This window comes from Lepidochelys kempii, chromosome 8 (genome assembly GCF_965140265.1).
Source record: "Lepidochelys kempii isolate rLepKem1 chromosome 8, rLepKem1.hap2, whole genome shotgun sequence".
NCBI classification, from domain to species: Eukaryota; Metazoa; Chordata; order Testudines; family Cheloniidae; genus Lepidochelys; species Lepidochelys kempii.
In genome coordinates this window covers 52,032,072-52,046,158 of record NC_133263.1, presented here as the reverse complement: position 1 = coordinate 52,046,158, position 14,087 = coordinate 52,032,072, and the positions used below count along the sequence as shown (strand labels likewise).

Genomic DNA, 14,087 nt, shown 5'->3' with positions numbered 1-14,087 from the left:
CCTTCCTCAATTAGGGCCCTGAATTCTTAGGCCAAGTCCTGGGGCAGGGAATTCTTGAACTTACAGAGGGAATCCCATAAGTTTAAGTTATATCTCCCCAAAAGAGCCTGGTGGTTTGTTACCCTGAACTGAAGGCTGGCCGTTAAATAAATTTTTCTTCCAAAAAGGTCCAGCCTCTTGGCTTCTTTATTTTTGGGAGTAGAACTGGTTTGCCCATCTGTCTTTCTCGTTGGCAGCAGAGATGATCAGCGACCCCAAAGGTGGGTGGGTATACACGTATTCAAACCCTTTAACTGCGATGAAATACTTCTTTTCAGCCCTCTTGGAAGTGGGCGGGATGGAAAACGGGGTTTGCCAGAGGGCTTTAGTTATTTTTAAGACCCCATCGTGCACCGGTAGCGCGACACATGAGTGGGTTGATGCCAAAAGCACAGTAAACAACGTGTCCAACTGTTCCATCATATCCTCCACCTCCAGGCCCAAGTTCGGGGCCATCCTTCGAAGCAGGGCCTGGTGGCTCTTTAAAATCATTCAGTGGGCTGGCAGAAGAGAGCCCCGAAACACCCTCATCTGGAGATGGGGAGGGCCTAGGACATCATCTCCTGTGGGGGAAGGGGCATTAGGAGTGGGCATTCACCTCCTGGCATCCAATTCTGCTTCACACACTGAGCCCGGTGCTGCCAGTGCTGTCGATTGCTTTTCCAAAGCAGCAATCGATGAGCGGTGTTAAAAGGGCATTGGCATAACCAGCATGCCCCAAGCATTCCAGTAGAGCCACTGTGCTGGCCACTGGTCCTGCTGCCAGGAAGGCATCGCGGAGGTCGACAAGACCTCAGGTGCCCACTCATGCCGGTGCTGCCTCGGAGCGGGGCTCAACTCCCTTTCAGAGCCCTTCAGTGACCATGGTGCTCTCGATGCCAGAGTTTGACGGCTAAATGTCACCGTAAGTGAACGGTGCCTTGAGTAGGCAGATTGGTGCTGGGAGTGAGGAAACTCGTACCGCATCAGAGATAATTCCTGTGGTCCTGTGATGGGGATCTATGCCATGGAGACTGCTGGTGGGAGGACAATCAGTGCTGGCCATACTGTGACTGACATCTCCCTTTGGACGAGCCGGGTCAGGTAGGTGGAGACTGTTGAGTGCAGTGCCGGCAACTAGGACGTCTAACTGGCAACCTGGACTGTGGAGACAGAGTGCTGCCTCAGCTTTGGGGACCAGCATGTTCGCTTGCCCCCTGGAGGGGCAGGAGGTTTATGGCTGGCTTGCCCTCATAGGGAGCCTTTGCCAGGTCCAGCCTTGTGCATAGTGCCAGTGGTGCTGGGAGATCCTTTGCTCTCTGGATGCCGGTAGGAGGTCCTGGGAAGACAACAGCCCTGCCATGAGTGAGGGTCCCCTACTACTCTTGGGAGTTGGTGGTGGATCTCTGGGGAGGCTAGGGCGTCCGACCAGGGAGGCACTCCCAAGTAGCTCCGGGGTGAACGGGCAGCCTGAACTGGATCCTTTACCTGATGCCTGTTGGCCTTTATTGCTTGGTTTATTGCTGGGGAGTCGTGTTTTTTCAGTTTCTTCTTGGGCACTGGCGAAGGGGAGCATTGCTGGGCAGAGCCCGGTGTCGGGGGTGCACTATACACGAGGCCGAAGTGCTGGGAGTAGAGTCTGGCTGGGAGTGCTCTGATGCCGGGCGGAGAGCAACCTCCGTGAGGAGGGCCCTCAAATGGATGTCATGCTCCTTTTGTGCTCTTGGACCAAAGTTCTTACAGATGCAACGCTTGTCCTTCACATGTGATTCCCCCAAGCACTTTAGGCAGCTGATGAGGTGAGCCTGGCTGTTTAAAAAAGCCGGCGCTCCGCGAACCAGCTGAGCGGCGGGGAACCAGCTGAGCAGCGGGGGACAGGAGAGCAGCAAACAGCAGGAGTTTGCCTGGGATCTGTGTTGGTGAGTATCTGGGTATCTGAGTGTGTGTGCTTGGTGAGAGGATCGGAGTGTTTGCAGTGAGGGCAGCTTGAAAGTTTAAACAAGTGCTTGATTGGTTGGCTGAAAAGGGCGGGAGTTGGGAGTGTTTTGTTTCAGGTGAGCCTGGCTATTTAAAAAAGCCGGTGCTCCGCGAACCAGCTGAGCGGCAGGGAACCAGCTGAGCAGCGGACAGCAGAGCAGCAAACAGCAGGAGTTTGCCTGGGAGTTCACCTGGAGTGAGCCCACTGAGGCTTACACCCTAACGACTTCTCTGAGTAATTACTGCCTCTCCTGAGGAAGCTCATAGTAGGAAGGTAATATGGATGGGGAGTGTTCAACTGTTGTGACCTGCACTGGATGTGCCATGTTTGTCTTTCTTCCAGAGGACAGAAGCGACTTTGTGTGTACAAAGTGCAAGCTGGTCTCCATATTGGAAGAGAAGGTTCAAGGTCTGGAGCAACAGGTATCGACCCTGCGTTGCATAAGAGAAACTGAAGATTTCCTGAAGATTTCCTGGACAGACGTCAGGATATGCTTCTACAGGCACAAGGTTCTGAAGATTCAGAGCAGGCTGCGCAGCGTGGACAGGAGAACAGTGAAGAAATCTGGCAACATGTGACCTCCAGAAGAAGAAGGGGGAACGTCCATGTACCAGCAACACAGATACAGGTAAGTAACCGTTTTCATGTTCTCTCCACAGGTACTATTGCGGGTAGTGGCCCAGATGATACATCTGGGGGAAGGGAGCAGAAGGGGACTCCACCAGCTGAAAGGCATGAGATGCACTGGCCAAAGGTTGGGGGTTCCACGACCACCACTCCCAAGAGAAGGAGGCGGGTGGTGGTGGTCGGGGACTCTCTCCTCAGGGGGACTGAGTCATCTATCTGCCGCCCTGACCGGGAAAACAGAGAAGTCTGCTGCTTGCCAGGGGCTAAGATTCGCGATGTGACGGAGAGTCTGCCGAGACTCATCAAGCCCTCGGACCGCTACCCCTTCCTGCTTTTCCACGTAGGCACCAATGATACTGCCAAGAATGACCTTGAGCAGATCACTGCAGACTACGTGGCTCTGGGAAGGAGAATAAAGGAGTATGAGGCGCAAGTGGTGTTCTCGTCCATCCTCCCCGTGGAAGGAAAAGGCCGGGGTAGGGATCGTCGAATCGTGGAAGTCAATGAATGGCTACGCAGGTGGTGTCAGAGAGAAGGCTTTGGATTCTTCGACCATGGGATGGTGTTCCAAGAAGAAGGAGTGCTAGGCAGAGACGGGCTCCACTTAACGAAGAGAGGAAAGAGCATCTTCGCGAGCAGGCTGGCTAACCTAGTGAGGAGGGCTTTAAACTAGGTTCACCGGGGGAAGGAGACCAAAGCCCTGAGGTAAGTGGGGAAGCGGGATACCGGGAGGAAGCACGAGCAGGAGCGTGTGAGAGGGGAGGGCTCCTGCCTCATACTGAGAACAAGGGGCGATCAGCGGGTTATCTCAAGTGCCTATATACAAATGCACAAAGCCTGGGAAACAAGCAGGGAGAACTGGAGGTCCTGGCGAAGTCAGGAAATTATGATGTGATTGGAATAACGGAGACTTGGTGGGATAACTCGCATGACTGGAGTACTGTCATGGATGGGTATAAACGGTTCAGGAAGGACAGGGAGGCCAGAAAAGGGGAGGGAGTTGCACTGTATGTAAGGAGCAGTATGACTGCTCAGAGCTCAAGTATGAAACTGCAGAAAAACCTGAGTCTCTGGATTAAGTTTAGAAGACTGAGCAACAAGGGTGATGTCATGGTGGGAGTCTGCTATAGACCACCGGACCACGGGGAAGAAGTGGACGAGGCTTTCTTCCGCAAGTCGCAGAAGCTACTAGATCACTCGCCCTGGTTCTCATGGGCGACTTCAATCATCCTGATATCTGCTGGGAGAGCAATACAGCGGTGCACAGACAATCCAGGAAGTTTTTGGTGCAAGTGCTGGAGGAACCAACTAGGGGCAGAGCTCTTCTTGACCTGCTGCTCACAAACCGGGAAGAATTAGTAGGGGAATCAAAAGTGAATGGGAACCTGGGAGGCAGTGACCATGAGATGGTCGAGTTCAGGATCCTGACACAAGGAAGAAAGGAAAGCAGCAGAATACGGACCCTGGACTTCAGAAAAGCAGACTTTGACTCCCTCAGGGAACTGATGGGCAGGATCCCCTGGGAGAATAACATGAGGGGGAAAGGAGTCCAGGAGAGCTGGGTGTATTTTAAAGAATCCTTATTGAGGTTACAGGGACAAACCATCCCGATGTGTAGAAAGAATAGTAAATATGGCAGGCGACCAGTTTGGCTTAACAGTGAAATCCTTGCTGATCTTAAACACAAAAAAGAGGCTTACAAGAAGTGAAAGATTGGACAAATGACCAGGGATGAGTATATAAATATTGCTCAGGCATGTAGGAATGAAATCAGGAAGGCTAAATCACACCTGGAGTTGCAGCTAGCGAGGGATGTTAAGAGTAACAAGAAGGGTTTCTTCAGGTATGTTGGCAATAAGAAGAAAGCCAAGGAAAGTGTGGGCCCCTTACTAAATGAGGGAGGCAACCTAGTGACAGAGGATATGGAAAAAGCTAATGTACTCAATGCTTTTTTTGCCTCTGTCTTCACGAACAAGGTCAGCTCCCAGACTACTGCACTGGGCAGCACAGCATGGGGAGGAGGTGGCCAGCCCTCTGTGAAGGAGGAAGTGGTTCGGGACTATTTAGAAAAACTGGACATGCACAAGTCCATGGGGCCGGATGCGTTGCATCCGAGAGTGCTAAAGGAATTGGCGGATGTGATTGCAGAGCCATTGGCCATTATCTTTGAAAACTCATGGAGATCGGGAGAAGTCCCAGAAGATTGGAAAAAGGTTAAATGTAGTGCCCATCTTTAAAAAAGGGAAGAAGGATGCTCCTGGGAACTACAGGCCGGTCAGCCTCACCTCAGTCCCCGGAAAAATCATGGAGCAGGTCCTCTAAGAATCAATTCTGAAGCACTTAGAGGAGAGGAAAGTGATCAGGAACAGTCAGCATGGATTCACCAAGGGCAAGTCATGCCTGACTAATCTAATTGCCTTCTACGATGAGATAACTGGTTCTGTGGATGAAGGGAAAGCAGTGGACGTGTTATTCCTCGACTTTAGCAAAGCTTTTGACACGGTCTCCCACAGTATTCTTGTCAGCAAGTTAAAGAAGTATGGGCTGGATGGATGCACTACAAGGTGGGTAGAAAGTTGGTTAGATTGTAGGGCTCAATGGGGAGTGATCAATGGCTCCATGTCTAGTTGGCAGCCAGTATCTAGCGGAGTGCCCCAAAGGTCGGTCCTGGGGCCAGTTTTGTTCAATATCTTCATAAACGATCTGGAGGATGGTGTGGATTGCACTCTCAGCAAGTTTGCAGATGACACTAAACTGGGAGGAGTGGTAGATATGCTGGAGGGTAGGGATAGGATACAGAGGGACCTAGCAAATTGGAGGATTGGTCCAAAAGAAATCTGATGAGGTTCAACAAGGACAAGTGCAGAGTCCTGCACTTCGGATGGAAGAATCCAATGCACTGCTACAGACTAGGGACCGAATGGCTAGGCAGCAGTTCTGCAGAGAAGGACCTAGGGGTGACAGTGGATGAGAAGCTGGATATGAGTTGACAGTGTGCCCTTGTTGCCAAGAAGGCCAATGGCATTTTGGGGTGTATAAGTAGGGGCATTGCCAGCAGATCGAGGGATGTGATCGTTCCCCTCTATTCGACATTGGTGAGGCCTCATCTGGAGTACTGTGTCCAGTTTTGGGACTCACACTACAAGAAGGATGTGGAAAAATTGGAGAGAGTCCAGCGAAGGGCAACAAAAATGATTAGGGGACTGGAACAAATGACTTATGAGGAGAGGCTGAGGGAACTGGGATTGTTTAGTCTACAGAAGAGAAGAATGATGGGGGACTTGATAGCTGCTTTTAACTACCTGAAAGGTGGATCCAAAGAGGATGGATCTAGACTATCCTCACTGATAGCAGATGACAGGACAAGGAGTAATGGTCTCAAGTTGCAGTGGGGGAGGTTTAGGTTGGATATTAGGAAAAACTTTTTCACTAGGAGGGTGGTGAAACACTGGAATGTGTTGCCTAGGGAGGTGGTGGAATCCCCTTCCTTAGGGGTTTTTAAGGTCAGGCTTGACAAAGCCCTGGCTGGGATGATTTAGTTGGGATTGGTCCTGCTCTGGGCAGGGGGTTGGACTAGATGGCCTCCAGAGGTCCCTTCCAACTCTGTTATTCTATGATTCTATGTGGGGGTCACTAACAGGCATAGGCCTGTTACAGGCAGAACAGGGCTTAAAACCCGGAAAGCTTAAAACCCCACTGGGACTCCAGCTTACTAACTACACTACTTTACTACTACTTACTAACTAACTACTGTAAACAAACTATTTACAAGACACCAAAGTTTGAAGGAAGGAGAGAACCGGTAACCAACTTGCTAGGCAAGGAGAAAAAGTCGCACCGACCAACTGTCACGGGCGGTAAGAAGCAACTGAGAGGGCATAGGGCTGGCAGTGCCTTATATTCTGACACATGAGTGCTGCACTCCACAGCTGACCCTACAGATACCTCTAAGGCAAAATTCTCTGACGACGGTGCACATGGGCACATGCACACACCTAGAATGGAACTGACATGAGCAAGCACTTGAAGAAAAACATGCTTTCTGCTCCAAAGTCACCATTAATCAGGTGATGCTTATATAGTGGTATAATTGTCTTCCTCTCACTGGATACTGAGTCTATCACAATGTGACCATCTCTATAAGCTAGTGTAGTGGAAACTACAACATTGCTTCTAACCCACAGTCAGCAAGCCAACTGAGCTACAATAATAGGTATTTGTGATGGCTTATAAAAAGCTACAACGATTATTTTTGATGTGCTGCCCTTTGTCAGCAAATTGTCAGTTGAAATTACCATGTTTAAATAAAAAGAAATTTCCAAACCAGCTGCTGATAGAAGCAATATTAACAAAAAGCAGTATTATTTACTGTATGATATCAGCATTGTAATTAAAGGACAGAGTTGCTTTTCTTCAAGATGATTTAAAAAAGTGCTGCAAACATTTACTCTAATTTGTATACATTCATACTATATTTTAATGATTAATAATACATGAGTCTTTTTTTAAATGGTCAGTTAACTTATTTCTCTAAATTTACTATGTGCCAGAATATTGTAATATATGAAATATTTCAGCAGAATCACTGTATTTGTTGACAAATCCCAGCAGTTTTAAAAGATCCATTATGATGCTCTGCACACACTCGTTAACATCAATAGATTTAGCAAACAAGGACATTTTCGTATTTTTAAAATATAAAATGAATTAACTTTATTTGCTCTGAGTTTAAGTATTTACATTACAATATCATTTGCAATACTTTTGATTAGTTGAACACATGCATAAATTACTATATTAGAACAAGGACATTTAAGATAGACTGGGCTTGCAAATAAATGAGAAGTATAGAAATAGATATGATGTTCGTGTTTGTGATATCCAAGAAATCACCTTTATAGACAAATATGTCAAAATACAGAAATAGTCTATAAGGGACAGATTCTCAGCTGGTATACTTTGGGATAGCTCCCTCAGTCAATGGAACTATGCCAATTTACATCATTAAAGATCTAGCAATAAATGAGTGGGAATAATGACATTTTGTACTCCAGGTTGCTTGTTCACTCTTTGGATCAGTTCAACAGTTAGGGAGGGAAAGGGAAACAAATGGTTAGCACTTCCACACTCTAGTTGGATATGAATGGCAGCAAAACTGACATTCTAGTTACTAAAAGGAAATAAAAAGACATCTTCCAACAACAGAACACTTTTTGGGAGTCGAAGTTTGAAAAACCTACTTGGTTTAAGGAGAAAAATATGTAGGTCTAAAAATGTAAATAAAATCCAAGGAATTTTGTGGTGTAAATCTACAATCATCTGATAGATACATTACTTCTAGAGAAATATTTATTTGCTAAATCAAGAAAAATTAAGGCCCTAGATCTTGCAGTTTTATCTGCACAGACTGGCACTTGAATCAATGGCACAAACATAAGGGTCCATCCACATGGATTCAACTGAAGCATGGGTGCCAACCTTATCATGCAGTATTCCAAGTGCTTTGGCTTGGGGGAGTCTGGAAGTTATAAATATAATTATTACATACATAAATATCATTAACAGAGTGTTACCATTATAGTTTAAAGCAAAGAAGTTCAGAGAAGGATGCCATTTCCTCCTTAATATATCCAGTTTTATTTAATTCAGGCATTGTAGAGGTGTCTCAACAATGTATGAAGCTATAGACTGTGTATGCAAGGAAGAGGCAATAAAACTGTACAGGCTGTAAATGTGAATTTTCCTGTGTCTATAGACTTATATCAACACTAATATTTTAACAATATTTCTGTTTAATTTCAGTAGTTTCCAGGCTCTTGTCCTCTAAAGGCATTTGATTTTTTTTCTTTTAGTGGTGGATATGGATAGATACCAAGTTATACTATGGTAAATTAAATGCATTTATAAAGTTATGGAGTTTATGCAAATGCAAAAATGTTAACAATTTAGGATTAATGAAATACTTTTGAAAGAACACAGAAGATCAACTTCTGTAACAGTAATTCCTTGATTTAGACAGATCACATGAATTCCAAAAAATCAAATCTAGGAGCAGGAGCCTTTGTAAGTGGCAAATATATAAGGTACCTAATACTGAAGTCTTCACTCACTTTTTAGTCAGTTCCTACCTGATCATAATTCCTACTGATTTTAGCAAGAGTTCTGTTTCAGCGAGGACTGAGTAAAAAGTGAGCAAAGACTTCCGGATTTTAACCAAGTAGCTTTGTTCTGTTTTAAAGATATCATTTTAAAATAAAGGAAAAGGAAAAATGGTTTAGCATATATTTGAAGTCTTACTGTAGGCTTTTTGCCTTCCTTCAATAGAGTCTTCCTCCTGAGAACACCTTGAATAGTAACTGCTCCTGGATACAAATGAACAGCCAAATCTTCAGATTCTGCAGAACTACAAGAAGCATGTGAGAAAATAGCATGAAAAATTTATAAAATATCCTTTTCCCAAAGCAGTACTCCAATCATTACCCAAACATAATATGAACATCTGTACTTTAATTTAGAAATGCTGACATTTTATTTATTAGACTTCATCATGGAAACAAGACTTTGGTGGCTATGAGGGATTGCTCTTGTGGAATTTACAGTCAGAAGCAGAAGTAAATGATCACTCAGGCTATGGCTACATTAGAGAGCTTATAATGGCGCAGCTACATCAGTATTGCCGCGCCACTCTAAGTTCTAGTGTAGCTGCTCTAAACTGACAGGAGAGCACTCTCCCATCAATTTAATTAATCCACCCCCAATGAGCAGCGGTAGCTATACTGATCGGAGAAACTCTCCTGCTGACATAGTGCTGTCCACACCAACTCTTAGTTCAGTGTAACTTACGTCACTGAGGGGTGGTGGCTTATTCACACCCCTGAGTGACATAAGTGGTAGTCACAATAAGAAAAGGAGTACTTGTGGCACCTTAGAGACTAACAAATTTATTTGAGCATAAGCTTTTGTGAGCTACAACTCACTTCATCGGATGCTGTAGCTCACGAAAGCTTACGTTCAAATAAATTTGTTAGTCTCTAAGATGCCACAAGTACTCCTTTTCTTTTTGCAGATACAGGCTAACACGGCTGCTACTCTGAAATAAGTGGTAGTGTAAACATAACCCGTGACTCAGACTTTACAGAGAGAAGGGACCAACATGATAATCTAGTCTGCCTCCTGCATATTGCAGGCCACAGACCATCACCCACCCACTGCTGTAATAGACCCCTAACCACTAGCTGAGTTAATGAAGTTCTTAAATTATGATTTAAAGACTTCAAGTTACAGAGAATCCACCACTTATACTAGTTTAAACCTGTAAGTGACCCTTCCCCATGCTACAGAGGAACAACAAACTAATGAGGCCAGAAGGTGATTCATGATTTTAAAAAGCACTTCCCAAAGCTTAGGATACAGTTATATTTCAACTATAACTAATTCTAATTGGTAAATGGTCATAGATTTGTCATTACCCCCTGAACAAGCAATGCTGTATCACTGTTGCAATTTTTTATTAGAATCTTTTCCTAAGTCCTAGTGGGAAAAACTGGATTTTTTATTAGAATCATCTGAGTCAGTCAAATTACAAAAAATAAAATTAAAAATCCACAGCAAAAGCTCAATAAAACATGCATAATTTAATTATAAGGTATTTGAGAGCAGTAAAGGAACATCAATAATAGAGAGCAGAAAACCTGGCCCACAGAAGTAAATTGTGGGTGTTTTAATGCAGTTGATGTGCTATTAATTCCCTATCAATCTATATGGTGCCCAAAAAGAATATGCCAAAAACAGATACCTGGTATTGGAAAAGGAAACCAAACTTTATGAAAAGTGAGCAACTGACTGGCTTACAAATTATTTTAAAACAGGAAAGATTCTTATTTTCACAACAGGGATTATTTCAGTTTATATCAACCAGTTTACATAATTAAATTGGTGTATGCATCAGCTCTCTAGAAATATGCTGAGAAACTACAAATTTCTGACATGTCTGTTGAAGTAAACCAGAATTAATCCATTAACCCATCAACACATTTATGCATATACAAAACAACTCAGAAATCTGGCAAACATTTTCACTACAGCTACTAATTGACAGTGATACACTGACAAATTTGGACACTGATATGAATGTGAATTTAACTCAATTACACGTAACACTCCCTACTCATTAATACATAGGAGTTATTCTCTTCTCTTTTACAACTACATTACCACACCGCTGCAGACAGAGTTGTAATTTAATTAGACAATGAAAAGCTGAGTGAGCATGCAGTTTTATATATAATGCTATTTAAAATGAGTCTGGCCACACGGAGGGCCAATTTTAACTCATGACTTGCAATTTAACCAAGTCAGCCATTTTGTTCAATGAAGAATTAACACAGAAAACATCTTGGACGCAGTTTTGAGCACAAGAAGTACGCTTTGTTGCCAACATGGTTTCTACCACCACCCACATAGTGTTACACTGTTAAAAAGCTACCTATAGTAAAGCACCTTTAAGTCTTGATGTAGAGATACAATATTTAGAAACTGGATAGGCAGAACAGAATGAACCAGAGTCTGTATGATGAAACAGATCAAATCACAGAAGAGAAAATTTCTGTTTTAAGGATCACTACCTTAATTTTGCCTTGAAAGTTAGAAAGATCAGAAATGTCGGAGGACACCCACTTAATTATCAAGCCAGTCACCAACACCAGAGGAAAAATCTGTGACCCCTGGGTGCAGGGGATTATTGTACCTGCTGGCCTTCATGTGGCCTCGATAGCCATTTCGTGCCACTCTTGTCACCGGACCGAGAGAATGGTATAATCTGTTCCTGTTGGATTCCATTATAAATTGTATATATTACATATACTTTTATCCACACAAGCAGCATAATTTGCTAGAACAGTGTAATAAAGTCTCTCTTGTGCCACATAACTACCACTCCTACAATAAGCAGTAGTGGATGATTTCATTAGGAAAAAACATGCAGTGGTAGATGTCAAAATCTACATTTCTTATCTGAACAGATGTTCTTGATGTCACTGCTCATAGCACTGGGGTATTTTTATTGTCATCTCAATTAATGGGTTTTGAGACCAGAAAAGCTTCTTTTAAACTCACAAAATAAAAATGAAAATACTATAAGGAACTAGGTTGCAAACTGCTGCCTTTAATGCTGACTACAGATACTGCTACATACTCTGTGACAAGAAGCAAAGGGCAATAAGGCCCCTAAACTTAGATATAGGCACACAAGCAACCATAGTTAGAGGAATACAAAGACTTCTTAACTAAATCCTGAGTATAGGCACAATTTCCAAAGCAACCACTGAAGCCAACAACTTACAAAGAAAATCACATACAGTCTGCTATGAGACAATATCTATTTAATATGCTATGCATTAAAACAGATACTTCACTTGGATACACCTTTATTGGCTGGGGAAAGTCAACAAAGCAAAATCTTGTTAGTGAACGATATTTGTGGCTTAATATATTATGGTTCCAAGGTCAAATGCAAATTATTTAAACTCTAAGAGACAGCAAACCTGTAATCTCAATGCTTCAGTTTAAGGGAGTATAAACGTTACTTAGGAAGTTTTAAGTTTTGGAGCCCTTCACTACTACTTTCAGTACTGCTACCCAATTCCAGCACTTGGTTTCTACACTTATCTTTTGAATATTATTCTGTGCCTGAGTCAAAGCTGGTTATATAGGGCCAGACCCTTAGCTAGTGTAAATTGTTGTAACTCCACTGAAGTCAATGGTGATATGTTGATTAATTAATAGCAGTACTGAAGAAAACAGTAATATCAAAAAGGTTAAACAAAATGCAAAGTTTACATTCCCTTACCAACTCAAATAATTTCATATGCTGTAATAAGAATCCTCGCCATAGATGTACTATAAGTATAAATTTCCACCCTATTCTCCCTCCCAAGGAAACTGTGTTCTAAATAATTAATCTCTGCCCTTCAGCAACACAGGTATCTTTCAATTTGCAAAATTTGATAAGGTCAGGTTTTTTTTTTAATTTCTAAAAACCCGTAATGATTTAGACAGCTAAACTTATGTTTACAATTTTTAAAAATTAAATATAACTGTTACATCAACAACATATATAGATCAGAGGTTTTGACTTGCATCCATCTTCCATGTAAATGATGGAAATAAGCTTTGCTCTAATCTTTGAATTTGTCTTTGCATAACAAGGAATCTATCAGTCTGGATAAAAACTATATTAGGAAAATTGCCCACCAGCACTTGAGATGACAGACCATTGGTCTATCTACATGCTGAGGTACGACCTCCTAGAGGAGGGAACACACTTGACAAAATTTTGCTGACAATATAATTGAGGGGAAATGGTGATTAGATCTGGTTTATATCTTAGCCAAAACTGAACAGAATTTCAAGAGACACACAAAAAGGCACTTCTCTAGCCTGAAGGCTTTCTCCCTGATGAACTTCAAAAGCCTGCTTCAAACAAAAGGAGTGTTAGAGCTTTAAAAAAGTCACAAGAACTTTTTATAATGGAAAGCCTTAGGCAACCTAAATATAACTGTCACTACGAGGCAGAGAAAATCCAGACTGATCTATTCCCTGCCATAAAACAACAAATTGTAGGTAAGGATAAAATTGTTTCATTTTCATACACAAGTAATCCATCAGTCTGGAAATGGAATATTAGGAATTAGAAAGCAGTCAGAAACTCAGAAGAGGGAGGGACAGAAAGTCAAACAGAGATCAAGGGACGATGGCAATCTGCAAGATACTACAACCAAAGCCAGCAGCTGAAGATGATGAGACATTCAAACGTGTTTTATAAATGAGTGAAAAGATGCCAGGCCGTCATTTTGCAGCGTTTCTCATAAGAAGCTGTATTTCCCTCTATCCATCAAATAGAAAGAGATTTTATAGAATTAGTTCAAACTAAATAGAGGAGTTTCACCTGCTCATCTATACACTTCTACAAGTCCTGCTCAGACTTATTGAAAGATTGTGGCTTTTGATCTTGCTCTGCCTAAGTAGAATAACATCTTGGCAGACATCCAGATGATGCCACTTTATTTCATTAGGATGGGAACGATTGGGGGAAATAAAGGGAGTGAAATATACCAATTTAAATGGTAAGGACAAACAACCTTGAGTAAAAATCCTAGATGATGTTGTCTTGAGAACCAATTTACCAGGAAAAAAAGAAAAAGTTATTCATGACAAGGCATTGAATTCACTGGCCCTCCTTGAAGAAGTAATGACAACAACGAAGGCAACTGACAAGAAAAGACAACAAAGTCATAGCCATTGGTTCAAAGGGCTATTGCATCAATTGTCTCTGTACTAAGTTGATCTCCCAGCTGGTTGCAGGAGCTTTAATTGAGAGATGTAATTCTGACCATGTTTTAGTTACTTCTGAGGGCATTCTGTGCCAAAAAATTAAAAATTCTGCACCAAAAATAAAAATTCTGTG

At 42.8% G+C, this 14,087-nt stretch overlaps 1 protein-coding gene across 7 annotated transcripts in view; it reads right to left on the bottom strand.

The window, feature by feature from the left end:
- RALGPS2 (Ral GEF with PH domain and SH3 binding motif 2) overlaps positions 1 to 14,087 on the bottom strand; it is a 279,019-nt gene that overhangs the window by 24,468 nt on the left and 240,464 nt on the right. For 6 of the 7 annotated variants that reach the window (XM_073356496.1, XM_073356497.1, XM_073356499.1 and 3 more), the window contains 2 exons: positions 11,370 to 11,447; positions 8,921 to 9,026 (listed from right to left, as the gene is read on the bottom strand). In XM_073356496.1, the coding sequence (XP_073212597.1) occupies positions 8,921 to 9,026; positions 11,370 to 11,447 (184 nt within the window). The remainder of the gene's footprint in view (positions 1 to 8,920; positions 9,027 to 11,369; positions 11,448 to 14,087) is intronic. The other variant, XM_073356498.1, reaches the window with a different exon arrangement.